The 27,320-nt window shown below is 38.1% G+C and overlaps 4 protein-coding genes across 16 annotated transcripts; 2 read left to right on the plus strand and 2 right to left on the minus strand.

Annotated features, from left to right (window-relative positions):
- Positions 1 to 79: 79 nt before the first annotated feature.
- On the plus strand, positions 80 to 7,461 carry LOC107274924 (cytochrome P450 4c3). Of its 2 annotated transcripts, XR_003058615.1 has the most exons (9): positions 80 to 649; positions 2,047 to 2,244; positions 3,001 to 3,186; positions 4,741 to 4,810; positions 5,081 to 5,207; positions 5,286 to 5,522; positions 5,605 to 5,767; positions 5,848 to 7,251; positions 7,342 to 7,461. XR_003058615.1 is itself a non-coding variant. In XM_015754510.2 (8 exons), exons 1-8 carry the CDS (start codon positions 490 to 492, stop codon positions 6,192 to 6,194), a joined length of 1,488 nt encoding a protein of 495 aa, XP_015609996.1. In that variant the 5' UTR covers positions 80 to 489; the 3' UTR covers positions 6,195 to 7,266. The 2 variants fall into 2 exon arrangements, 1 of the variants encoding a protein (XP_015609996.1); XM_015754510.2 differs by lacking the exon at positions 7,342 to 7,461 and having other exon boundaries at positions 5,848 to 7,266.
- Positions 3,172 to 4,728, minus strand: LOC107274978. 3 transcript variants are annotated; one of them, XM_025081451.1, is made up of 5 exons: positions 4,324 to 4,728; positions 4,108 to 4,227; positions 3,789 to 4,017; positions 3,489 to 3,678; positions 3,172 to 3,424 (listed from the first exon to the last, which is right to left on the minus strand). In XM_025081451.1, exons 1-5 carry the CDS (start codon positions 4,483 to 4,485, stop codon positions 3,178 to 3,180), a joined length of 948 nt encoding a protein of 315 aa, XP_024937219.1. In that variant the 5' UTR covers positions 4,486 to 4,728; the 3' UTR covers positions 3,172 to 3,177. The 3 variants fall into 3 exon arrangements, with proteins under 3 accessions (XP_024937219.1, XP_024937215.1, XP_024937209.1); XM_025081447.1 differs by having other exon boundaries at positions 4,108 to 4,230; positions 4,324 to 4,726; XM_025081441.1 differs by having other exon boundaries at positions 4,108 to 4,728.
- Positions 7,462 to 7,498: 37 nt separating the features above from the next.
- On the plus strand, positions 7,499 to 9,513 carry LOC107274968 (UDP-xylose and UDP-N-acetylglucosamine transporter-like). The gene is made up of 5 exons (XM_015754621.2): positions 7,499 to 7,718; positions 7,792 to 8,008; positions 8,070 to 8,384; positions 8,464 to 8,615; positions 9,108 to 9,513. Exons 1-5 carry the CDS (start codon positions 7,642 to 7,644, stop codon positions 9,352 to 9,354), a joined length of 1,008 nt encoding a protein of 335 aa, XP_015610107.1. The 5' UTR covers positions 7,499 to 7,641; the 3' UTR covers positions 9,355 to 9,513.
- Positions 9,514 to 10,223: 710 nt separating this feature from the next.
- On the minus strand, positions 10,224 to 27,125 carry LOC107274737 (AMP deaminase 2). 10 transcript variants are annotated; one of them, XM_015754208.2, is made up of 14 exons: positions 26,783 to 27,125; positions 26,364 to 26,570; positions 18,496 to 18,673; positions 15,792 to 15,945; positions 14,719 to 14,905; positions 14,005 to 14,354; positions 13,712 to 13,909; positions 13,323 to 13,618; positions 13,097 to 13,223; positions 12,859 to 13,022; positions 12,491 to 12,785; positions 12,290 to 12,400; positions 12,085 to 12,222; positions 10,224 to 11,979 (listed from the first exon to the last, which is right to left on the minus strand). In XM_015754208.2, exons 2-14 carry the CDS (start codon positions 26,500 to 26,502, stop codon positions 11,911 to 11,913), a joined length of 2,406 nt encoding a protein of 801 aa, XP_015609694.1. In that variant the 5' UTR covers positions 26,503 to 26,570; positions 26,783 to 27,125; the 3' UTR covers positions 10,224 to 11,910. The 10 variants fall into 10 exon arrangements, with proteins under 10 accessions (XP_015609694.1, XP_015609756.1, XP_015609712.1 ...); XM_015754270.2 differs by lacking the exons at positions 26,364 to 26,570; positions 26,783 to 27,125 and adding exons at positions 24,632 to 24,739; positions 25,390 to 25,554; XM_015754226.2 differs by lacking the exons at positions 26,364 to 26,570; positions 26,783 to 27,125 and adding exons at positions 19,119 to 19,294; positions 21,850 to 22,125.
- Between the last annotated feature and the right edge of the window lie 195 nt (positions 27,126 to 27,320).

The raw sequence follows: 27,320 nt of genomic DNA on the forward strand, positions 1-27,320 counted from the left end.
TATTGGTGGAGCAGATAGCCGCACGACTTCCATGGCTCCGGTGGTAGTCTTCGTGGTATATAAGGGCGTCTCTTTCGAAGCAGAACTCACAAGAAGTTTATCCATTATGCACATTGTGTATCCAGTGCGTGACCACTTTTGTACACCCCGACTGTTCTACGCAGAGAAGTTTCGCCAACGAATTTCTAAAAGAAATAATTTTTCAAAAATTACAATTTGCCAAAGCTAAGAGAAAGAGTGCATAACGATCAGAACTCACTTTTGAGGAGAATCAAGTGTGGTGTAAGAGATAAGAAAATTTTCCTTGACTGTTCCACGAGCATCGGCTGTAACAAGGAAAAAAGGGAGCGACGGGTTACGTGGGAGAAGCTTTGTACAGAAAATTGTTGAAAATTGAGAAAAAAATAATAATTTTTAAGAAAAGGAGAAATATTTAAATTTGAAAAAATAATTGAAAAGTAATACGTATCATTTAATTTTCGCTGTAAAATGTCCTCGGTAACCTTATTCCTCATGGGTATAGCCTTTTCGATTGTCCTCGCACTATTGGCGAAGAGGCTGAAGTTCCTTTACGCCTTGAGGAGGATACCCTCGCCGATGTCTTTACCCTTGATCGGGAATGCGATACAGCTGCAATGCAGTCAGGAAGGTAAGTTTTGATGAGAAAATAAATATCACCTTAAAGAATGGATCTTGTGTGTGGGAATCAGTAGTCGGTTTACCGATCGTAATGCGAGTTATTGATTCCGATTAATCCGATCGAAGTAGGACACGCGTGGTGTATTATCGTCAATAAAGACCAATAGAGGCGAGTTTATACTTTTTGGAAGACCATGCCTATTAATAACCTACGCGTCGAATGACTTACGCAATCCTAATATGCATTTTTCAAATCGTTTGCCATAATGATTGTATTTCCGTGGGTGCCGTACGATTTCCACTTATAACGGAAGCTATTTGCGATCTGATTGAATTCACAATGCATCCCGTGCGATTGTACTTTTTAATCGGTATTTTCAGCCATGACGTAGCCACCTAGGCTAAATTCCCAGACGATAATAACACCACGCAAATAGGGTATAGAACGTAGGAGCCATGACTTCACCATTCACGCGAGACTAATATTAACAACACTGTAGTATATGCTGCATTGGCATTAATTCACAATGAGGAAACTTCGAGTCTTCACGAACGAATACAAACACGTAATATTATTTAAGCACCTAACCTACAAATTAATCAGCCGCCGCGAAAGCTTAACGTACCGCGCGACAAACAATATTCATACCAAAGGTCCACGGGCTTCTTACGTCTCTCAAACGTAGTAAACAATTGCGGGATTCAGATAGCTAAATATCTGGGAGACGTGACGGATGGTTAATTGATTAAAAGTAGCTGAAAACAAAATTTTACTCGTCTCGAGGTAACTGGTGTACCATTTCGGAAAAGGATATAGGGACTGCGTGTTGCGAAAGTAAGGGAACAAAGAAGAGATCAAGTAATGGAGGCCTATGGAGAAACCGAATTGACGAAGGTACGACGAATAAGGAGGTCGAGGTCGTTTGATAATTTGCTGTTGAAAAACTCCATTTGGTAATTGTATGTATTTGCGAAGTTACCTCAGCAATTTGGAAGTGGACATGCAAGGAGTGAATAAAGGAATTTTATCGAAGAACAAGAGCATGAGACAGAAGTCAAAAAGATCGTTGAAATAGTGAATAATATTCATGAGATAAACCTGGTCGCGACGCCCTCAACTACTCTTGAAGGACGCCAAGCGTCTGCTTGCAGTAATACTCTTTCAAGAAAGTTGTTCTACTGCAAAAATCACAAGCATTTATAACGGTCATTGGCCGGTCAATAGTCGAGTACCAAGGTCTATTCTAGAGAATGCTGTTAAAAAAATGATCTTTCAGCTAGAAAATAATTGTGACTCTACGTTTTTTTGTATTATACATTAATTAGCTGCTCAGTTTAATTACAATCAATTGTACATTAATTCAAATTGATAAGATATACGTGACACTTATCAATCTATTCTTTCAGAATTCTTTAAACGGTTGCTTCAATGGAGTCGAGAATTTGGTGATATTTTTCTTATCTGGGTAGGCGTGCAACCATTCATCTTCCTCTATCGAGTCGAGGATATTCAGCCATTGCTCAGCAGCAGCGTGCATATAAACAAAAGCGCTGCCTATGAGTTCCTGAGACCCTGGCTAGGCACAGGCCTAGTTACTAGCAACGGTAAGTACAAATCCTGAATGAAACCTATCCTTTTGATAATGGTCATGATCTTGCGCCATTGCAAGAGAATCCATCAAGGTACATAAATTGCCCCAGTTTTTGTACACGGCGAACATTTTCCTCGGATAGTTAAAGGAGAAACACGAGATTTCGCGAAAGTATAATGAGGGGATTTGTTGTCAGTGAATAATAATTCATTCACAACGAGTCGTATTCAAAAATAACAGAAGAGCCCAAAGCCTTGTAGTACAAAAAAAAAGAACTGCATATCGATGCAATCGCCTCAATATTATTGGCAAAGCACCATGGCCATGATTAATTTATACGTAAATGAATTATATATTATAATCGTCGTCTTAATGGCTATTCTGTCATCCTCGACCAGTGCTTAAAAAACGTCGAGTAAATGTCAAGCGTCCCGACGCCTCGAATTAGTACTTATAGGTGCCATTTCTTTATTCAATGTGTATATATGTGTATATACATTGTCGTCGCTCTTCGTGTCTTTACAATTCTACGCCATCGCCATGACGCGATCACGTCGATATGCATTCCCGCTCGAATTTGTTTTGGTACGAAAATGTCGCGGTATTCCGAGGCCGTACGAAGTCACTGACGAATAGAGATCAAGACGTGCCGTTAGCATCTTGGTGAATTTTAATAGTCGTTTTGCACTTTGATAACTACTTGTTAAACACTTCCTTTTTTGTATAAAAGACAATTTAAGTAATAAAATTCTGTCTATGATTTACGTAGGTAAGAAATGGTATACTCGAAGGAAGCTCATCACACCCAGTTTCCACAGTGGACTATTGGAACAATATCTAAAAAATTCAATTCGCGAAGCTGACATACTTGTCACTAAACTTCGTGCAGAAGTTAACAAGAATGGATTCAATATTGTTCCATATGCGAAGCTTGCAGCTCTTGACGTTATTTGCGGTGAGTATTCAAAGCTCTGTATTCATTTCCTCTAAAATTGCTTGTAGTAGGAACAGTTTTAAGACGTCGTTTCTTCGAATTGAGTCCCTTCTTCTTATTTCCTGTTTTACTTATCATATTAACCAATATCACAGACCTAGTAGAATCCGTGACATGTACAGTGCGTCCTTTTTTACTAATTCTCTTGCGCTTTTGAAGTTTACCATCGGCAGATCGAACTTTCCATGAACACGACCACCTGGATAAGATTTCATAGTTTTTCCATCAAATACAATAACACTCTTGAGAGTGTTACTCAATACCATTTTCGTCCTTGAGAGTTTCCAGGTCTCTCAAACAATCCATGCACTATACGTTTTCCCACACTGCACTTAGGCCTGGCGAGATGCGTGATCCTCGGACTGCAGTTTCTACGGCGTAACCTTCGTTTTTTAGGCGGCCTCGGTGTTCGCCTTTTTCGCGGTTTCGAGAGCTGGATCAACCGCGGTGTGGCTGTCATCAATACAATATGAATAATAATACAATTCTAGATGGAGCATAAGGGGAAAAATAAAAAAAGAAAACACAATTTAAACTCAGCCAACTTAAACGGGTAAACTAACCTACAGCTGTCAAAGCACTCCGCTCCACATAACCAACCGGTCTTGGAGGCGGACTATAATTTACTTTAGGACGTGACAATTCCAAAAGACGAGGACTCGCTTCGGGAAGTTTAGCTAAATCAATACTTTTGTTTAATTCACGTGAGGAAGTATTGATCTTTGGTATCCTCGGTTTAGCCAATGCATTGGTTCTTTCGCTAATTTCGTAGAGCAGTGCCCCAAGCTTAACCTAAAAGAGTTTTCAAGTTGATAATTACATATATTCATATGTATATTGATCATTATCATTGAAACGTCTATATCGGTAAAGCTATATTACCTTAGTCGGATCTCTCTGGATGACACGAAGCTCAGTATGCTCCTTTGGCATGGCTAAAACACTCGTCCTTGACACAGAACAGAACTTTTTCTTCCTCTTGTTCTGCGGACACTGCACGTGCTGCTGCAATCCGATAATCAAAGCATGTTTCTGCGCTCCACTTAAAGTGCTAATAGAGGATATCAGTGATAATAAATAAATATGGGAGACGCTCACTTTATCCGCGTGCCAATTTCGCACGTGTAACGAGGATTCGTCTTTTTTATTGCTTTTCCTCGAAAGGAGCTCATTTGAAATAGACACGATTGACATCGCGGATTCCCAGGAACGTCTTGATAATAGAGAATCCATGAATACATCTGGCATATGTGTATTCATGTTGTCAATAGGTAGAATTATCTTTGCATAAAAATTTTCGTTTTATTGGTAAGATTTTTTACAAATTTTCACTTTTTTTTCTTATTCTTTTTGAACATTTATTATGCCAAGATCCCAGAGATACGCGGACATCTTTTTTTTTCCACCTTTACATATCTTACAAATGAACGTCACGCGTCAGTCCCATTAACTCTTTCATATGCATACTTTGATCATTAATCACTGAATTGTGATGATACTTGTTTTATTTTACAGTTAGTGCTATGGGTTATCATATCAATGCGCAAAGTAATTGCACGAACGAGTACGTTCTCGCTGTCGATAAGTAAGTAAAATCGTTTATCGTCTCTCAATATTATCCTTCATATATATTTAGCCGAATATAAATAGATTCGATATGCCCGTGTATTTTGTGCCTCGCGATTCTGATATGTAGAATATATATCTATATATGGCATTTCCACGGATAAAGTCCATTGGTAGATGCCCTCGAACCCAAATTCGCGTGACATCAAATCCCATAAGGTGTACAGTCTATTTACCTCTTGAGTCAAGGCATATATTTTATGTGGATTATTTTTGTCTATCTTTACAGAGCCGCCAGAATCACTCAGGAAAGATTCGTTAATATCTGGATATCACTGGACGTGATATTCAAGCGAACTACTGCAGGAAAGGAATTCAAAAAAGCATTGGAAATAATGGATAGGTTCACGGAGAAAGTAAGTTTTTGCGCAGAGGATAAAAATGGTTTAAAATTTATCGCGATATGAAATAATTTATACGCCGTATCGATGTAGGTAATCACTGGCAGAAAAGCAGAATGGAGATCGAAGAGAGATGGAAACTTTAATGAATTCCCAAAGAAACGAAAAGCTTTGTTAGACATGTTACTGGAAATGTCCGACGACGGCAAAATTTTATCGGACGAGGATATCAGGGAGGAAGTAAATACTTTTATGTTTGCCGGGCATGATACAGTAGCTACAAGTGTTTCCTGGATTCTTTATGCACTTGGAAGATTTCCAAAATATCAGGTAAAGCGAATGAATTTTTCCCTATTCTGATTATTATACCATTATTAGACTCTTGTAAAACCATAGTCCGTACTTCTTGCAGAACCTCATTCTTGAGGAATACGACAGAATTATCGGATCGAATGATATCACTTTGGAAGATTTAAATAAATTGGATTGGCTGGAAGCATGCATCAAGGAATCTTGGCGACTTTATCCAGTAACGCCTCTCATAGCAAGACAAATATCTGATCCATTACGTTTGAGTATGTACATATAATTTATTTTATATTAAACATTCATTTATATATAAATGGGAACAGTTTTTACATAATATTATTTTTAGGAGACACAGATATACCATCGGGATCGACAATTCTGATAAATTCGTATATCCTCAATCGGGATCCTCGACATTACACCCAACCGGAAATGTATTATCCAGAACGCTTCCTGCCGGACAAGCCGAAACCGCCGCCTTTTGCTTTCATACCGTTTAGTGCTGGTTCGCGTAACTGCATCGGTGCAAAGTTTGCACTGATAGAAGTGAAGGTCATGATTTTACGAATCCTTAATGCGTATAATATACATTCGTTAGACAGTGAAGATAAGCTGCGACTCACGGCCGAATTGGTGCTTGCGAACACTGGTGGACTTCGTTTGGCGATAACTCCACGACATTCGCCAGCTTGATGATAAAAATGACATTTTCATTAATTAGAGAAATGAAAATGGATGAACTAAGGCTGCATAATAATTTTTTTTTACCGACACATTTTGGCACACAATGAAACACTCGTGTTTCATTTATGGCTTATCGACTTTGCGCACCAAGGGTAGCAGGCTACGACCAATGGGCAAAGAGGATCGAGCTGAAACGTCGTAAACCAGAACCAAAGCATCTTGCAAAGCCATAAATGAAAAACGAGTGTGTCGAAGTGCGTCGATAAAAGAAAAACACCCAATTTGTAGAAGAATTTCATTTTTCGAAATTTACCAAGCAATAATCGACTGAAGGATTAACTGCATACTCAAAGAATCGATGCGGAAATCTACGTATATATTACTGATTAATTGATAATTATTATTAAGGCAAACATAAAATATTTTACTCATAGATATATCTTTCTCACCGTCGATATACCGAATATTACAAAAAAAATAATTGTGATTATTATACATGAATTGTATATTACATATAAGTCTATATGATAACTTAATTATTATATAATTCTAATGAATTGCTTCGACATTGAGTGACATCATTTACATATTTATAAATAAATAAAAATAAATTATCAGTGAATAGACATTTTACTGCACGTTCATAAAATCGTCGAAGTAGCTGTATATGACGAAAAACTCGAAATTCTTACCAGTAAAGAATAATTACTCCTAAGCTTTCAATACATACTTATGTTTCAATAATATTAATCCAACAGAATTGCGAGCAAACAATCGAAATCAAATGAAAAACTGCGAACACATCGTGACAATTTCGCTCTCCTTTCTTGAAGCTCTTATCACATCACTAGTATAACTAGTGGATTTGCGTTCACTGGCGTTCGTTCAAACTTTGATAACGTTATAGTCAATTTTCGGCGATAGTTGGATTTTGGTGAAATTGTTGTTAAATCTGAGTATATTTTAAGTGCTTTCACAGAAAAATCACTTAAATTGACAGTTCTTTTGTGCAATTTATCTTTAACTTTTATATGATCAATTAGGGTACAATTTTAGTACCTACATTGTAAGTAATATTACGGTATTTACACTAAATTTAATTTAAAGTCTAAAATAAATTTGGATGAAATTATTGTAAATTTTAAATGTTTTTTAGTAAACTGGAATCAACCTGGGAAATCAGACATCTAATACAAGCTAATAATGATGCTTAGGGACTGATAAGATATACCTAATCGTGGTATCATGTCGATAGTTGAACAGCAGAAATAACAACATACGTAACTTCAGTGTATGCGTACTGATGGTATCAGCAACGGTATCAGCTGGTATCAGCATTACTAGCAGACGTGGATTCACTCGGTCGTGAGCGTCGTGAGTCTTCAATAACTGTGGCCGTCCTCGTCGATATTTAGTAGGTTAGAATTTTTGTGATATTTATAAAAGTCTCAAGACGATGAGAATACCACTCGCGATAGCATGCGTGTTTTTGGGCTGCTGTACCAATGTCGTATTTCTTGAGCTGTTGGTTAAGTGAGTATTCAAGAACTCCTCTTTATTTTCTTTGCATTGACTGTCATAATTGAGAATGACACTCATACTTCAGAGAGGACCCTGGCAGTGGAAACCTGATCACGTTTTCTCAATTTTTCTTCATCGCCTTGGAAGGATTCCTTGTCACATCAAAATGTGGTACTGTCAAGCCAAGGATTGGAATAAAGGATTACATGATCCTAGTGTCAATGTTCTTCGTTTCTAGTGTTTGCAATAATTATGCGTTTGACTTTAATATACCCATGCCTCTTCATATGATATTTAGAGCGGTAAGTTGCAATATAATTATTTCAAAAGATATTTATGTGATTCGCTTCATTATATTTTCAGGGTTCTCTAATAGCTAATATGATTTTGGGAATACTAATTCTTAAGAAGAAATATACCTTTAGCAAGTATTTATCTGTGCTAATGATCTCTTTTGGGATTGTTATATGTACTATTATTAGTGGTGCAGATGTGAAATCAACGCAACCTGTAAAGGGTGATTCTTTACCGACCACACCTTGGGATGATTTCTTCTGGTGGATACTTGGAATTATTTTATTAACAGTTGCTCTATTTATTTCTGCAAGAATGGGTATTTATCAAGAAGTTTTGTATGCACGTTATGGTAAACATGCTAAGGAAGCTTTATATTATACGGTATGTTATATACAGACATTATTGAAACCATTTTTCAAGTAGATAATAGATAATTAATCTAATCTAATGATATTTTCAGCACTTACTCCCATTACCATTATTTATAACTCTGACTTCTAATATATGGGAACATACGGTGCTAGCTGTAAACTCTGCACCAATGGCTGTACCAATAATTGGTATAACAATGCCAAAGACAATATTGTACCTTATTGGGAATGTGCTTACACAGTATCCTTTACAATATGGTGTAATCGCGATTGCCAATTCTGTCGAGTCATTACTTCTAATCATATAGAACACGCGATGACGACGTTCGACGTGACGACGATGATATACCCGTTCTAACATAACAAGGCATGATGGCAATAACAGAACTCAGTTGTCACAAATTTATTCGTTTAATTGCGTCCGAGATTACTAAATAATTTTTTATATTGCAATATTTTTCACGAATAAGCTAATATAAAGCTCATTTTTAATTAAGCAATGGAAACAATTGTCCATCAAGCAACACGCCAAAGCAGATTATTATTTCTACAAATTAAACCTTTTTTTAATAAACCAACTTATAAATATTTTCTACATATTCATACATTGCTATGACACAGATAATACTCAAACTTTTCAGCATTACAAGTGATGAAATAAGAAATATTATCATCAATTCTATATTTATAAAATTGATTTTTAATGTATAAAATCCTTAACCCAGTTTTTTAGGTACATGTGTATCCGCTCAGTATTCGTTCTGACGACGGAATGTCCGTCACTCACCGTCACCCTAGTAATAACATTACGAAAATTCATATCTCTAATCTTCTCTATAGTATACTTTCAAAATCCATTCACAATTTATCACTGGGTGGGTACAGTGCTGGTATTTACCGGTACTATAATATTCACAGAATTAGTTCCGAAAATTCAACAGAGTCTGCAAACTTCGTCCAAAACTGAAAAAGTACAATAATAAGCAAATACAAAAATAAAAATGATGTGCTTACTCGTTTGTTTGTTAATTTTAAGAAAAAAAAACTCGAGATGCATAGCAAAACTGTATCTTAAGCTACATTTTTATTGTCCAATTACCACTACTCAATGGACTGAAAATATAAATTCCTACAAATAATATTCGAACTATTCATTTTTTCATCAGTGGAAAAATTAATTAGGAAACGTCAGCGTCAATTTAGAAAACAATTTTTGTATTCACTCGGAATGATTAAAGAGATTTGCAATCACGAAATTCATTCTTTGTAAATATAAATTCACATAGCTGCTACAACCCCAATCCATATAACTAATATAATTAAAAAGACTTTGATAACCTCGTCGAAGGCCTTTACATCTAGACGTATCACGTAAAGCGTGCAATGTTGTATTTATTTGAGCAATAAAAAAAATCATTTATGGGGATAAATGTGTAGATATTTGGATATGCAAATACAGTAATATTATTAATAAAAAAAATTTTGATAGAATATTTCTATACATATTCTACAAATCTGCTAATTCGTTTACCAGTTTTGTGTGAAGCAATGTGTATATCTTTTTCTCCTTCTGTCCCAATCACAACTGGTATATGAACGTGTTTATTGTGCCCGTTATTTCTTCTAATGTGACAACTGTATTTGATTACGAAGACATTGTTTCGCTGCTGCTGCTGTCCGTGCTTGCCTAATACTTGTCGCTTGTTAAATGCCTTTTCATGACTTATCTGAATGTTCGTTAAAACAAAGTACACTGTACACCTATGATCAATTCTCTCATCAGCAATTCTCTGCTTTAATTTTCTAGATATTACGAGAAAGTTTATTGGAGACCTCGGCAGAACAAGTATGACGACAGTTACAGTTTACTTTATTCAATGAAAGGTTTTAGAGCGTGTTCATTTAACAAAGCGTAAAAATGAAACTTAAAACGAGAATAAGTGTGTGTTTACATAGAAAATTTCTGCAAAAAATGGCTAATAACACGAATTACTAAGTGCTCGAATAAGAACATCATAAAAAACTAATAGGCAATTCAGATAGAAATTAATTTGTTTTGTACAGCTCTAAGAGATAAAGTACAGTCGATTTTTATGTTACAATATAATGATTAACATTTATCTCCATGATAAGATGAATCATCCATCATAATTGAATTATGAAATCTATGAGATCTTAACTAATTTATTCTGTTATCGTGAAATTAATTTATAAATCAACGAACACTATATCATGTATAGGTTAAAAAAATTTAACCCTTTGAAACATCGCGTTGCAGAAGAGCAATGCCTCGTAAGTAAAAATTCATACCTATTCGTATAAATCTAACAGTTCTTATAATTTCGTTCCACAATGTTAAATGTATAAATTTGATTTTGTAAATTCTCACAATCAGCGACTCAAGATAATCCCAACAGATCAATTTTTTAAAAATCGCATGTAAGAAGAAATGTATGCTTCAAAGGGTTAATGTGACATAACGTTTCAACAGCGATCAATGACAATTTCAAACTTTAACGTTACAGGTATATTTATACGTTTTATTTTTTTTTCTATAGAATATATTTTATACAATAAATAAATGATCTTTTCCATCGATCTGACAATTATTTCATTTAAATATTGGATCACATCGGTAATACCTAAGGAAACTTATCCATCGATAGAGAGGCTCGCGATCAAAAAGCACAGAAATTATTTTCAATTAAACAATTGTTAAATTAATTGAAAATCCTTTAAATATGTTTGTTACACAAATGAAAATTAATGTCAAAGGGCATATTTACTGCCTATCATATTATTATATATAATATTATATGAGCTTCGACCTCGAGTTGCCTTGAATTTAATAGGAAATTTTATTCAACAGAGTACAAAAGTTGTCTATTCAATCGCGAGCCACGCACACGTAAATCCCTATAATAAAACCAATGAAACGTCATACACAATTACGGTATAAACGTACAAAAATATAACAAAATAATAAAGGTAAATATTCAATTAACACAAAAGCAAATGGATTATCACTTTTTTTTTTATAATGGCTCTCGTGCCATTACACAAATAAACGTAACTACCAGCTACCAGCTCGCAACGTAAAACGTAAGATGACTTTTGGCCGCATGCATTAACAAGTCAAATACGCGTTTCATACCATCCCGACGCTATGGAGTTACCGTTGCTAAAAGCTACTTTTAAATTGGTCAACATTGCTGTAAGGGACTTTTTAGCATTCCAGTCCCAAATTCTATCTATTTCGTTCTTTTATCCTTTGTCAAACCTTCACACAGTGGAGAACGATTCATTACAATTAGGTAGATAATACATACTATTACAGATAAATCGATTATTATCCAGATACAGATTTTTCTGTCCTTTGGAATTTTTCGTTTAAAGAATCAATATGGAGTCACACCAGTAGAGGAGAATATGGCCGATCTTGTCCTGATATAGTCGGCTAACGAAATGGTTGATGACAGTTGGAATATTTAGATGGTGGGGATGTTGATGAGGAATAAGGTTGTTAGGATGGCGGATCACATTAGTGGGAAATCAACCAGGCCTAAAGTTCTCGCGGTTCTCTTGGCGTACTTCATTGTGGCCATCTGTGGGCAGGCAAACATCGGGAATTAAATCGAGTGCTAAACATAGAGCGAACACGGTCGCGCGTGAGACGAGAAGGACTAGTAAGACTCAGGCTTCTCCACGACCTTAAAAATGTTGGAAAGCTCGTCGAGAAGTGTCTCGTAACGATAGGCCACCCGGATATCCGGTACGTTGGTTCTGGTTATGTCATTGCCCGCGACACCTTCCTTCGTGTAATTCGGACCCAGCCAGTACTGCTTGCTCTGAAAATTGAAGAGTAATGATCGTATGTTATCATATTGTTGTAATTAAGATCCTCGTTAAAATTACCTTATGTGGAAATCCGCTCATCAGAACAGAATTTCTTGCAAGTTCACACATGTCGCATGAGCTTAATTTCCATACTTGAGCTGCAATGCTGTACTCCTCCATCAGTGGTTCCTATATATAAAGAAAGAGAGAGAGAGAAAGAACACTGTAGTTAGATGTAAATTTGTGGAAAATTCAAATAATTGTAAAACTTGTTCGCACCTTAGTGAAGTGGAATTGAAGTGGATCGTCAGTCGACAAACTGACGCACAGTCCTCTCGCGAGATACTCAGGAAGTGGATTGCGATGGTAGTTCAAGAAGAGAGAATTGTTGCTCAGAGGTGACATGGCTATTCCAATTTGAGCCAAGTAATAGAGATACTGCAATACCGGAACCTTCCTCAGGAGCAAACCATGAGAGATATTTTCCGCCATCATGAAACCACAAACCAGATGTTGAATTGGACCGGCTTCTCCACAATGAGGTCTCAGGACAAAAGTGTTGAAGCCTTGTTCTCTGTTAATAAGAATTATAACATTTCTATGAATCAAGAGCCATTCATTATTACAACCTAAAAAGATGTACTTACGCCCTGAAGAGATTAAGGACTGTCATATTCGCATATGTGTAATACTGATAGTATCCGTATGGAGGATTCTCTATGTCTTCCCATTCAGCTGGAGGGCACACGTCCTTATCAAAGAGAGGATTTTCCGGTTTGCTCTCATCATCGACCGAGTCAAAGCCAATGACCTATGTAAGCAAAATATACAGATACAGACGTTCCCATAAAAACTTAGAGAATAAGATATTTTCGCTTTACTTACGTATTGAAGAAATTTGTGCAACTCCGGATGTGTGTTAGGGTCATTAGTCGCCTCAAAGAGAGGTAGAAAGATGTTATTCAGAATTTCTTGGAAGTTTGACATCAATTTGTTCAGCTTAAAGATATCACTGTGATTATAAAAGACAAAGAAGAAAAATACTTAGCACCCAAAATGATTAGGCCATGATTTATAATTGGTTAAAAGAAGAAAAAAAAGCAATTCTCACTAGAGTCGAGGAATTTGTATGAGCCAGCGCACGTTGTCCGAGTAGACGTCACTTTGAATTGCCCATCGTGCAAGTTTGTCCCACTCGTCGGGACTCTTGCCATAAATAGACAGACGCAATTCAGCGTTTTGATACTTGGACTCCTCCAAGTCGCTTGCCACTTCTTTAATTATTCTGGCAAAGTACTTGCCATTCAGATAATTATCAGTTTTTAGGAATACCTCGCGAAGCCTACTCTCACCAATGGGATTGTACTTGGCATTGAATTTGTCGAATCTATGAAAAGTATTCCTGTCCTGCAAACACGACGCGAAATAATTCAATAAGAAAAAATATAATAAAATTACCATTGGATTTTTCAAATTTGTAAAATTCTATTAAAAACTTACTGCATGCACATCGAGCATGTCGACACTGAGATCGTAGGTCGTTAAATTCATCGATTGAAACACTTCACGCAGTGTCATGGTTTCTCCAGTCTTCGAGCACGTGACAACTTCGTCTGCGTGATTCTTCAGGGTCTTTTTAATGAACCTGAGCAAGTGCTTCTGATTCATACAGGAAGCCGCATGAATATGAGTATCAACCTGTTACAAGAGAGTAGTACGTTAAAGTCAAAAAAGCTCTCGTTACCATCGAATAAAAAAAAATTCACTTGACAATCATCACAGTTACCACGCACCTTGCGTATATTATAGAAATCCCTGTGCGGAACTGCTTTCTGACTAGCAAGTTCTCTAAGCTCATTAAGTAGTACATGAAGTTGAAATTTCGACGAGAGATAACTCAATCTTCTGTAACAGAAAGACTTGAGGGGTCCATCGGCGATCATAGTACACAGTATGTTCATGTCTCTGACAAACGTAGCCAAATCCGGATAGGAATACGGCACAGGTTTCTTATTTTTCAGATCCTCTTCGGTCTCGAACAAATTGAACACCCCGTTGATAGGCGCTATCTTATAATTCTTGGACGGTGGAAATTTACATTCCCAAGGATCGCCACGCGATGCCGGCGCATGCACAGGATGATCTGTTGACACAATAATACACAGTACCGTCAATGACAATAGTGAACCAACCAAACAAACAGATTGAACTAGCTTGTTTGAAAACCATCAATTTAATTGGACAATCCGGGAATTCAAATTCCCAGTTGGAGAACTTGGACGAGGAGAGACTGAGATAGAAGGTAAGGAAGGAGAGACAAGGACCTTGCCCGAAGACATCTTTGATGAGAGCGTCGATATCGGCGTCGGATCGAACTTCAAGAAGGGAGTTCTCGGATATCGCCACTTTAACCCCTTTCAGGAAATATGGAATTAGGAAAGAGAGTTATACGAAATTTCAATAACGTACAAATAATACATTGCAAATTTTTAGAATCACAAATATACCTGCTATATCTTTGCGATCATCATGCTGGACTTCGTCGTCGATATTGAATGGCCTTTCGTCGGCGTTACGCAAAAATCGCGACGTAATCGAAGGGAAGCTCTGCTTCGAATTGCACATGTATTTTTCACGAATTACCAACGCCTGTACAAGCATCTGCGATGCTTGCTGAAGATCCTCCAATGGTACCTGCAATCATTAGTTAAAAATATTTAAATCTGATCCGGCTGATATAAGCAATGTTTCGATATTTCATAATAATAATGAAAATCCCACTTTCCCCCACTACCGTATCCTTCACAGAAATTTCCTTCCGACCTTCGCATTTGTCCTCGCAAAATACGTCATATTTAGCTGGACGCGTTGTCAGTTTATCGAACCATTTGACACCGAGAGAGGGTATGGGTTGAGCAAGGTAAAAATTAAAGGGGATGACACACCGACCCCTGACTATGTTTATGGATAGCATATCTAAAAAAAAACCATAATCAACTCTAAAAATCGTGACCTACCACATTATGAAATTACAATACGTTGTTAAAAAAAACCTGCAATTTTTTAACCCCCCCCCCCCACACCCTATATTGCCAATAACCAATTGCAGTGGTATAGCACGTGTTACGTGCGACGTTACCGAGAAAGCTGACTCGCGTCACCGTAATCTAATTCTTAGTATCCATCCCCTCCTTGACACCCTCCCAGCTACCAACCCCACTCGTGTTAAGACCTTATCGTCCTGAACGAGGTCGCACGATTCGACGCAAATTACAGGTAGCCTCAAATATCAGTCACGAGCGAGCTTAAGTAGACAGTCTTATTTCCTGGAGAATTGACATTTATTCAACGACAAAAAGAGTTAGTGAACGACGAGCGACATACACATGTACATATGTCATAACTAAGAAGGATAATATTACTACTGCGAAGGGGTTTCATTGCGTAAGACCTCCATTTAAAAGGCTTCCAAGCTTAAGAGAGTAACGCAGAAGCACCGACTGTACCTGATACTACCTATATGCACACGCGTATGTTAAGGCGTAAATTAATTCAAATAAAATAAAATTCTAGCACTCACCCCCGACGTATCCTCCCCGGATATGGAGACACGTTGAAAATGCGGCACGAAGTCATTTTCCTCTAGACCGAAGGGATGTTCCGCGTCATCCGGTACACCTGGACCCAACGATGGTTCGTAGTGGCTACGACGCTCTTCAAGATCCTTGGCGGCTCTGCGTTAGAAGCAAATTATTATTCACACAGTCTAGGAGTTCCAATTCAAGTGATTGCAGTTTCGTTTATCCACAAGATATTTTCACAGTACGTCAGGCACAACGTAATCGACCAGCAACATATAAAAAGATGAGAATGCAGATTGGGTTATCGGTTCTACCACGTATCTCAACGTTCTCCACTGACATGGACACCGAGTGTAGATGTGATAACGACCCTGTAAACAGCACGAGTCAAGATTGCGCCTCATTAAACGAGATATGTCGGACAATAATTTCGTGATAACCTCCAGAGTCAAAAAGTGTCACGGAGTAAAGTCGCCACCTGCCGTGACCGCGACGAACTCATCGATATTTAAAAAGGCTTCGTAAGATCAGCAAAGTTCCTGTTGACCAGTGACTGGACCGAGGAATCAATACAGTACTGACTTATCACATTGTCCAGTATGATCGAGCATGTGAAATAGTCGCCATATGTAATACTAACATCAATTACTATTGTCAATAGGTTCTTGGAATTTTTTTTCACAATTTCACATAAAGATACCTAAAAAATACCTTACCTCAGGAGCATCGTATTGTCCCTGAACCATCTTTTCGAATCGACAGCCCCGGCGAACATATTCAAATAACAATTAACACGTAGGAAGAGACGCGTTATTAAATTAAAATTGCTGTTCGAACGGTACGACGTAAGCAAGACTGCTCGTAAGGTTCGATAATTAAGCTACGTGAATTGGTCACGACCCCGTAAGGCACATAATTTCCTTGTCCTGATGTATTACCATGCCGAATTATGTCTGTATACTTTAAGTAAAATTTTAGTTCGACAGAAATTCACGATTTCTCGATGTCGCCACTGTTACTAAAATCTTATCGTGAACGATCTACATGGTCTCCGTGTTTCCGTCGGAGCGTATTAATCGGCTATAAGCCGTCTGCGTAAACAATTCTAAGATCCCCGTAACGATTGCACATTTCTGAGCAAGACGCGACGCTACGGGTCTTACCGGGACGACGTTCGCGCAAGCACTGAGATGACCCACCAGTTACAACCCCTCTTTTACGGACGGTGGCGCAAAGTGGGATACTGACTGCGGGGACGAACCCACTACCCACAGCGTCAGAACCATTGTCATATTGGCAGCGATGCCGTATTGCCCACTAGTAAGGCTAGAGAAGCTGGACTACTGCAAGTATAATCATCCACCACAGCCAGGAACCACCCCCTACGCAGAGAACATCCATTATTGGTAGTAGAGAGGTTGATTGGCTGGGTCGCTTATAGCTTTTGTACATATAACGACTATTTTTTGTTGGTTGGATGATGGATTCCACCGAGTGTCTATAATATCCATAACGTCGTCAGGCTCGTGTGTGCTCAGCGGCGTACGAAGCGGGCAATATGTTTTTATCACTAGTGCGAAATTAACTGAGATAAAACTTTCGAAAACTCGTAGCGATTGATTGCAGAGCTGTGGGTAATTATTTTTTAAAATACACGTAAGTCCGTGTTATTTCGTAAACAGAAGGTGAAACGCGGGACGTACTGGAGCTGTGACGCAGATGGTATGCATATATCGTGTGTCAAAATTAAATTAATACTTATTGAATTAAACGAGACGATACGTCAACTGGATCTATCACGGGCTAGATAATCTATCATTTATCGATCGATTCCATACAGCCTGTTGGACGTCCCACCGACACGGTATATATATATATATATATATATATATAATTTTCGTTTAATTTCATTCAAAAGCATAATACTTATTTCGAAAAAACAGAAGGAAACGTTCCTTATCCAAAGCATTTAATCAGAGTGCCCCGTGTGATAAAGACACGTGACACTAATAAAACGCGACTTTAATTTGCAATTGCAACGTCTAAAAATAAATCAATTATCCGTCTCATCGATAACTTCCATTGAAATCGCGCCTTACATAGACCCACTGGTAATAAAAGCGATAGTAGACAGTCCTGCTGACGTATTTCTACGTTCCCACTTGAATTACAATTACATCGAATGCTGCTTGGTGTATTCTGGTACGATTGCCCATTGTATCGAGACTACCAACACAACAACAAGAAAAGTGAACGTCTCACGGGTGCGATTGGCGTTTGTTCCAGTATTAATTGGAATCTATTGTTCATTGCCTTTTTCTCAGCTGTTTTAATAAATTCATATACACAATTACATATAACGCACTTGCATAGATCGCATCATCCTGTTCCGTGTCGCAAAGCATATCCTACATAAGTCACGACCTGAAGCCTGTTGAATTTTCATGAATTCTCGAACGAGCCCGAGAACCCACTTCCGTGCAGCAAAAGGTAACTCAACGTGTTTCTGTCCTTCAATAATTTCTTTCCTACTCGTTTCATATGCATCCTGTATGTCAGCTTGGATGTCAACGAGGAAGATTCGCAGAAAATTCCAAGGGCCTTGTCAATTTACGTACTGTGCTTTCCATAAAGCCTCGTCGCCGATAAGCAATAATACCAGTATACGATTTACCTGACGAAACATAATAATCACAAACTTACTTGACAGTAAGCTGCCTCTGAATGAGTAGCTTCTTCTCGATCTGTTCAATGGGAAACTGTGGCACTTCGTACGGCGCTGAAATTTCATTGGGAAGTTCATGGGGCACCAATCTGAGGGATGTCCCACCACCGACCCCAGCGACGCCACCCTCGAGACCAAAGACAGGACTCTCGCTTCCTAAAAGGTCAAAAGGATAAAGCTTCAATGACTAGGAACGTATACAACATTAACAGGATTGACGCGTAGACTTCCTCTATAGTCTTGACTATCGACGTATACCATGGACTACGAATAGACGTAGGAAAAATGGTCGGCTGAAAGAAAAACATGGCGACCGGTGGCGGCCAAACCCTGTCTCTTTCTAATCAGCAGCCGTACTATGAAAGTATAGAGAACGCAGCCAATAGGAGCCTTAGAAAAGGAGAGCGATTGGCCGCCACCTCATTTCCTCTTTGTTTATTTGAGCGGACACTCTTTTCAAAGGATTTTAAGCAGGGATCGCGTAGTCCATACTATACGTGTACATTCGATGGTCTTGACCCTAGTCAGTGAAAATTCCAACTATTCCCAGTAATCATCAATGCATGTATACAAACACCTAGATTATTTCAAAGAGATTTACCATCTCCTTTCAAATCTTCTGTCTTCTCTAACCATCCGCCGACGTTGGCATTCGACTCGCCACTGATCATATCGATTTCCTTCCCTAGCACCATCATGACAATAGCACAAAGACGGCAGTCTCAAAAATCCTATGGAAATTCACACGGTGGAACCTACTGGCAATTTCCGCAAGTTCTAACACGTCAAAGGGGAGCCTTCCAACATGAAATATACAGGGTGTTCCGAAACTACCTGACCCGGTGGGTATGGCGGTGTTCGGGAGGCTTCACTGATCACGAAAATGGCCTTCTTTTTGTCCGGAAGGTCATAGTTTTTATATAGCAGCAGGTCAAAGTTGACCAATCAGAGGGAGGCGTCAAGAGAAACGTAGGCACCTGCGAACTCTGAGTTTTCTTCCCTCGCTTTTGTTTCTCGGTGGCTTCGGGCAGGATGACGTCAGCCGAAGACATCCCCATTGGAAACAAGAAACAAGCCACCGAGAAACAAAAGCGAGGGAAGAAAACTCAGAGTTCGCAGGTGCCTACGTTTCTCTTGACGCCTCCCTCTGATTGGTCAACTTTGACCTGCTCCCATTTAAAAACTATAACCTTCCGGACAAAAAGAAGGTAATTTTCGTGATCAGTGAAGCCTCCCGAACACCGCCATACCCACCGGGTCAGGTAGTTTCGGAACACCCTGTATATTTCATGTTGGAAGGCTCCCCTTTGACGTGTTAGAACTTGCGGAAATTGCCAGTAGGTTCCACCGTGTGAATTTCCATAGGATTTTTGAGACTGCCGTCTTTGTGCTATTGTCATGATGGTGCTAGGGAAGGAAATCGATATGATCAGTGGCGAGTCGAATGCCAACGTCGGCGGATGGTTAGAGAAGACAGAAGATTTGAAAGGAGATGGTAAATCTCTTTGAAATAATCTAGGTGTTTGTATACATGCATTGATGATTACTGGGAATAGTTGGAATTTTCACTGACTAGGGTCAAGACCATCGAATGTACACGTATAGTATGGACTACGCGATCCCTGCTTAAAATCCTTTGAAAAGAGTGTCCGCTCAAATAAACAAAGAGGAAATGAGGTGGCGGCCAATCGCTCTCCTTTTCTAAGGCTCCTATTGGCTGCGTTCTCTATACTTTCATAGTACGGCTGCTGATTAGAAAGAGACAGGGTTTGGCCGCCACCGGTCGCCATGTTTTTCTTTCAGCCGACCATTTTTCCTACGTCTATTCGTAGTCCATGGTATACGTCGATAGTCAAGACTATAGAGGAAGTCTACGCGTCAATCCTGTTAATGTTGTATACGTTCCTAGTCATTGAAGCTTTATCCTTTTTAGAATAATCGTCCGTCGTCTCCTACGTTCACCACGTCCCACGTTCTTTCCTTAACGAGTCTGTCTAGCAAATCGCTAAATGATAGACGCAAGAATAAACCGTCCCACGTATCCGTCTCGTTAAGAACCAATTGGTTGAGTTAATTATGCGTTCAAGATATACATAAAGGGGTTCTACTATACGAACGAAAAGTATTTTCAATCGCAGCGCTGAGCTTATAAATTTATACTGCTACAAGATAACGCAATACGTATATGATGATGTTAAGTTAATTCGTATCAGTTTATAATTATTGTTGACTCTTTGAACTCGAGATTTACTCATTTTACATATATTTCGCTGCCTGAGAGGGAACAATCGAGTGCAGAAAATTACTATACTCCAAGCTTAGAAAAGTCACTTTTACCGAACGTATATACGGACTTTTGTATACGACTGGTAATATTAACGAGCCGTGATTGCATGGGAAAAACATTCGGAATTTCTACAATCGAAAATCTTTGAGCAGCTGTTACAATTCTATGACAATTTCGATAGCCGTGAACAGCGCTACGTAAGATACGTTATCTGATGAATCATGACGCCTCGCTTATGAAAGCCTACTGGATTTGTCCAAATCTATTAATAGAAATATAGTCTACTGTAATAGATACGACGAATATACATATAGTAACGACTTCTAGTGATTTTTATGTCATTCGCGTCGCTTGAAAATACATATTTTCGTGAAAGATCAATGATTTTCTATTTTCTATGTAAATTTTGATAACAAATGAGAGAGATAGTGCGATCTTGACGTTGAGAAAAAATTCTTACGAATTTTAACCTATAAATAGACGTCCTGGAATCCAAGCATCCGGTCTGTTAGCACGAGCGCGTTTCCCGCTAACTAAAAATTTATATATCCAACAACCCCGCAAATACGAACCCTCGAAACGAACGCGATAAATATAATCCGAACCCACAACTTTTACACTTACGACATTGATGCCGGATAACCCACATGAAAAACTTTTCCGCCACCCGCCATTATGGAGAATATACCATGTAACCGTCACAACATTCTCATAATAGAATGAGCAGAAGTATCGCTCGTGGTATCTAAGAGAAGTTTGTGGGCTTTTGACACGACCTTGACCTTAAGTCATTAACGAGAAACACTGTCAAAAGGAAAAGAAGCCATTTTCTCTATGAGAAGAACGTGATAAATTGCTGTGAACATCTTCAGCCAAGATCCTGGTCTAAGGAAGTTTTAAAAAAGTCTTTTCAAAATATCACGGAAACATCCAGAATCACGACTGAAGGATTAACCAAACTTTTTCTATATAATAAAAAGCCGTTAAATTCAAAACAATAGTCAATGGAAGGCACCACTTAGTTAACCATAGAAATTTCACTCACAAACCAGCCCCTTTGTAACTTTATTGATTACACAAATAAAATTTTAAACGAAGCACTATCTCGAACCGAGTATATGTAACGTAGTATCACAACTGCGTCACTGTTTCACAAGAGCTGTTAATATATTTATCGAAAGTCAAGAGAAATAATATTAATCCTTTAGAGAGGGCACTGTGACTATGTTAATCGGTCGACAGCACCGAATACACTGACTCAGGCACGGAGTTGGCAGTTGGGACTAGAGACGCATCGAGCGATCCGAGTGACGGCGAGCTTCTCGCCTATGCAAGTACACAACACGTACCGAACAAAGGAAGAGATAATAAACTGTAGGAAGTATTAAGCCCCCTGTTGTGAATAGGCCTTCTTTTCTCGGAACACATTGAATTATTATGCTTATAAGCTGCGTCTCGTTATTACGATAGTATGTACGTGAAATGGAACATACATATACTATATGTATATACATATTATATATATATATATATATATATAGCATATACAAGCACACGCGGGGTGTAGAGACACTGGTACGAAATTTTTTTACGATTTTAGCTTAGAATCAGGAGTCTGCATCGGAGCTGCACCCAGCCAAGTTGAGTAATAATGTAGCATATACAAGCACACGCGGGGTGTAGTGCTTATAAGCTGCGTCTCGTTATTACGATAGTATGTACGTGAAATGGAACATACATATACTATATGTATATACATATTATATATATATATATATATATATAGCATATACAAGCACACGCGGGGTGTAGAGACACTGGTACGAAATTTTTTTACGATTTTAGCTTAGAATCAGGAGTCTGCATCGGAGCTGCACCCAGCCAAGTTGAGTAATAATGTTATTCTGAATCGCATTTACATATTTAATTCTTGACTCTCTCCGTCTTTAATGACGTCTAAAATATTCTACTTGCATTTACGGATTGTTACGCGTACCCTGAATGTATTAACGTTCTCTGAGACACGTCGTGTTATGTTCTTCTGAAATAAATAGGTAGGAGATATAAATGCCAAATGCGTCGTATGTTATTTACCGTATCGGCAGAAAGTGTCTATTGAGAGTACTGGCGTCACGTGCGTAATCAGATGACACAATTTCTCTTGGTATGGAAACGATATAATATCACACTATTGTGTAATGGATCTTCGAGTTTGTTGGTTACAGATTTTTGCGTTACCACACTAAAATGCCTTTGTAGCATAGTATCAGTTAAGTGATATATTGCAGAATAGAGGTTAGTAGATATGTATCGTTTATAAATTACGTCGCAGCGGTTAGCTTCCTGTTTATATCATGTGACGAAATATCTTTTCCACTGTACATACATAAAAACGGGGTGGGAATGAAAAACAGATAAAAGATTTGGTAATATGTTATAGATACTATAGTAGCAATGTTATTTTGTATAGAAATAAAACGCGTGACGTATCTAGTCATGTTTTTTTTCCCTTGAAATTCTATTCCTTTAGATCAATATTAACTAAACTAATTTGTGACCGTCGTGTAAACGTAGTCGTAGATGTATTCTTGTTGATACAGATATTTGAAAATCACAATATGATAACGGACCTTAATTGTGAGAATATAAAAAAACCAGTCGGTTGTCCACTTCAGCGACACAAGTCTGGGCAAACTAATAGCTGAAGAGAATGACTATGGGAATTCTGAATGCTCGTCGCATTGGCCGCTAGCCAGAAGATTCTCATGAAACGAAGTTGAAAAATATTCTTGAATCATATTACTAAGGAACCGTAACGACATACTTGCATTGCTCGAATGATTTATTATTCGAACGGGCATATCGAATCTATCATGGACACGTTTCTAGAGCTGATCAATATATCATTTATCGACTATCGATAAAGCAACTGATTAACTCGATACAGAGACACTTAAGATACTTAGTACCTCTAACTTTCAATGACAGGTCCGTAAGTCTTACATGGCTTCTTATATAAATACGGAATATTGTATGGTGAAACTGTAGTAAAAACTAGAAATTTCGAGGAACTACGTTCAAAACATTTCCACGTAAGGCAAAGCTGACTCAAGTCCTGGCAACGTACCAGGAAGCTGTTTTCCAGCCAAGAATTCTTAGATCAATATCATATATTGGCAAACAAACGGTCCACTAGGGATGCTGCTTCCGTTGTTGTCAAAATCATATAAATTTTCCAATGACTCCTCGACCTGGTCAAATTTGTCTTACAATTTATTTCGACTCACCGTCTCTCTTAGGATGATTCTTATGCATGATACTTCTACGATACTCGTTGAGAGCACTCATGGTTATATCTCCTTATCGATATGAAATATTTCTTTCACTAAGCGGGTAATGTTTTTGAGAGAAAAAAATTGTGGTTTCAGGTAATTTTTGAAATTCAATTTATTCCACAATGTGATTGACACACCGACGGCACTAGGCAGCGATATACTGACAGTGTCTTTTGATAATACACAGTCCTACCTAAACAACGGAGCGGGCTAGATCTGATAACGTATCAGAAACTTCAGCGACTTTGGGAACCGTCGGAAGACTAACTCCGGGAGAGAAACTGCGAGACTACCGTTTAAAGCGAGTTACGCAACTAGCGTTCAATGCCATTTGCGTTAAGCATTACTACTGAGTTACTAGGTGATAAGGACATCTGTCAAGTAGTAGAAATTTCGTAAATAGGTGGTTATTAGGAGTAAGTATAGGGAGATGTTATTGGACAAATGATGACATCAGAATGTGTTAATTATCAAAGTTTCAATTGAAATTACCTTCATCAGGGTCGATAAGAAAATTTGAGGTTATCAAAATTCCTAGAAAACCTTCGTTTCCTATAGGATTTACTCCTCTGCTTGACATATCTGCCTTTTTTTTTTTTACTGAAATTATTAAAAATTGTTTAAATCTGATTTCCACTTCACACACGATTATCTATCTCGATCGAGCGACGCACTTTTCTGTCCCGTTCAATATTCACTGCGCTAATATCGACGTCTGTCCTAGAAATAAAGGCAGGTGTTCGCCCAAGGTGTTTTACGTGCACCGAGTACATTTCGTCACACTGTACTTATATACTTTAAACTAGTGTTACACACCTATAGAATAGAAAAATCAATAAGAAATATTTTATTATAAAAACAAACGCTACTCCAAATACTGAGATTAGAAATAAAATCAGACACGAAAATTTTTCAAGAACATTTTCAACACGGAATTCGCAAATGAAAGCACGTGTGAAATTTAACGTTATATTTAATGCCAACTGCATTGATACTAAAAATATAACACAATTGAAATGTAGAATCGCAATAGTACACAAGAAGTAAGTTCTAAATAAAGATTTCAAACAATAGCCGAGTAAATTTTGCTCGATCGAGATTCGACTTATGCTGATTTTACACAGATATTAGGATAATCTTTAAATACTTTCATGAGCAAGATACCTGCTAAACAAGCAGAACACTATGCACTGAACTTGAACAAACGTTAAAACTCGAATGTGGATCGTTATCATAAAAAATTACAATACCTGATAACGGGCAACAGAACAGATTTAAAATAAATTAAAAATCGATCGACCTATCGTAAAATACTGCACTGCAAGCTACACGAGGCTCTTGAATGAACTTTGCGTGGAAGTTTTACTTCTCTTAGCCAGAGAATGAAGAAACTAAGCTCAACTGCGTCTGCTCCTCTTGTTTCTATTCGTGTACGCGCCAGAAACATTCGAGACAACAGTACAAGTCTGAGAAACGTGTCTCGTAAGGTGGAGCATCGAAGATGGGTGAAAATATACGCGTATCCAAGAAGAGAGAGACAGTCAAAATAAAAGAGGAAAGTAATAGGCAGCATGCCAAATAACCAAGTTTATTCTAACCTAACACGCATCGTATGCTTCATGGCTTTAGAAATAAGAATATGAAAAACTAACCTAATAATCCGTAAAATTCTTGCGATCGGCCCATATCTGCCTCCAGGGAGATGTCATCATCGTTTATCATATTTACGTATTCTACTCTTGATGTCCTCTTCTATAATCCATATTATTCATACAAAAAATATCGTTATTTACTCCCATGATAATACGTTTTTCATGGTAAAATATTAACCCACATTTCGTCATGTTGCAATTAATTCTGCTTATTCAGAATTTAATCGAGGATATTAACAGGGGTGGGTGTCTAATGTCACTTCCAGAATGATAAACACGCAAACGGGAGTCACGAACGAATCGCCAAGATGAAATTAATGGATTCTGTGCGAATGAAGTTGCAAAAAGAATGAGAACGTTCATTGCGCGTGGCGTCTGACAGCCAATCGATTTCTTTGCAAATTGCATATCTCGGCTATGTTCTCACGGATGGCGTGCTCGGAGTTGTCATGACATTTAGAAAGGGTGTCGTTGATCTTTTATAATACTACGATATACATATAAACGATACTGTTTATACTGTATTTTGAAGATTGTGGTATAGCGATAACAATCTGAATATAATTACTTACTTTCACGATGATGGTCTACGATATTTCCAGGTGTTGTGGAACTATCGGCATCTCCTTCACCGTCCAAATCGTAATAGATATTTCCAGCAGAAGCTTTGTTCACATCCTGCACTCCGTTCACAGCTACTGGTTCTTCCATAATTCGTAATTCCTTATAAACCTCACAGATGGATCACGAACGAACGAACTGCCTCTTGTTTATTTTATCTAAATTATCACAATAATTATCCGGAAATAGGTTTCTTGTTATGAACAAATACAGTAATACCTATTACCACGATTAACAAATATAACTTGAAACTACCAAGTATAAAAACACTGTTATGTTCTCAGTATAGCATGATATACCCAACAATAATTCACAATTATATTATAATCTATAAATATCCATTATCTGGATACAAAAGATTCTGTCTTACCAAAAATTCAACGAGTTTAAACAGCCGTTAAAAAAAGGTTCGTAACCTTTACACGTATACACCAAAAAAAGTTTCTCTTAATTGCTCAGCCACTTTTAAACTTCACGTTAAGACGAAATAACAAGCTCGATGTGTCTGTTTAAATAGTATCTTGCGTTCCAGTTGTATACAATTGCACAGTAGTGGTGTCACGTTATCTTTAAGAATATGTTTTTTTAATATATATTAATCCATTCGCAGCTATAATTCGAACTGGATAATAACACAAGTGCCCGCCCAACTGACTCGCGATCGCAATGAAGCTGCACAGACTGTTCTGCACGCTGGAAGGAAAACGTGGGACTGTTTTACTGTTGGTTCACGCCAACTAAGCCGCGATGCGTATGGTGAAGAGACAGTACGCGAGGCTAGTGTAGCTGGATTCGCGATTGGTTCAGGCCGTAGACGATTCACTCAAACGAGACACGTGATTGGCGCAGACTCGCGTGCTGGCCCTACGAAAATCCATACCGCCCCGGGACTGACCGCTGCCGACGTT

Source organism: Cephus cinctus, unplaced genomic scaffold (genome assembly GCF_000341935.2).
Source record: "Cephus cinctus unplaced genomic scaffold, Ccin1 Ccin1_scaffold0013, whole genome shotgun sequence".
Classification (NCBI taxonomy): domain Eukaryota; kingdom Metazoa; phylum Arthropoda; class Insecta; order Hymenoptera; family Cephidae; genus Cephus; species Cephus cinctus.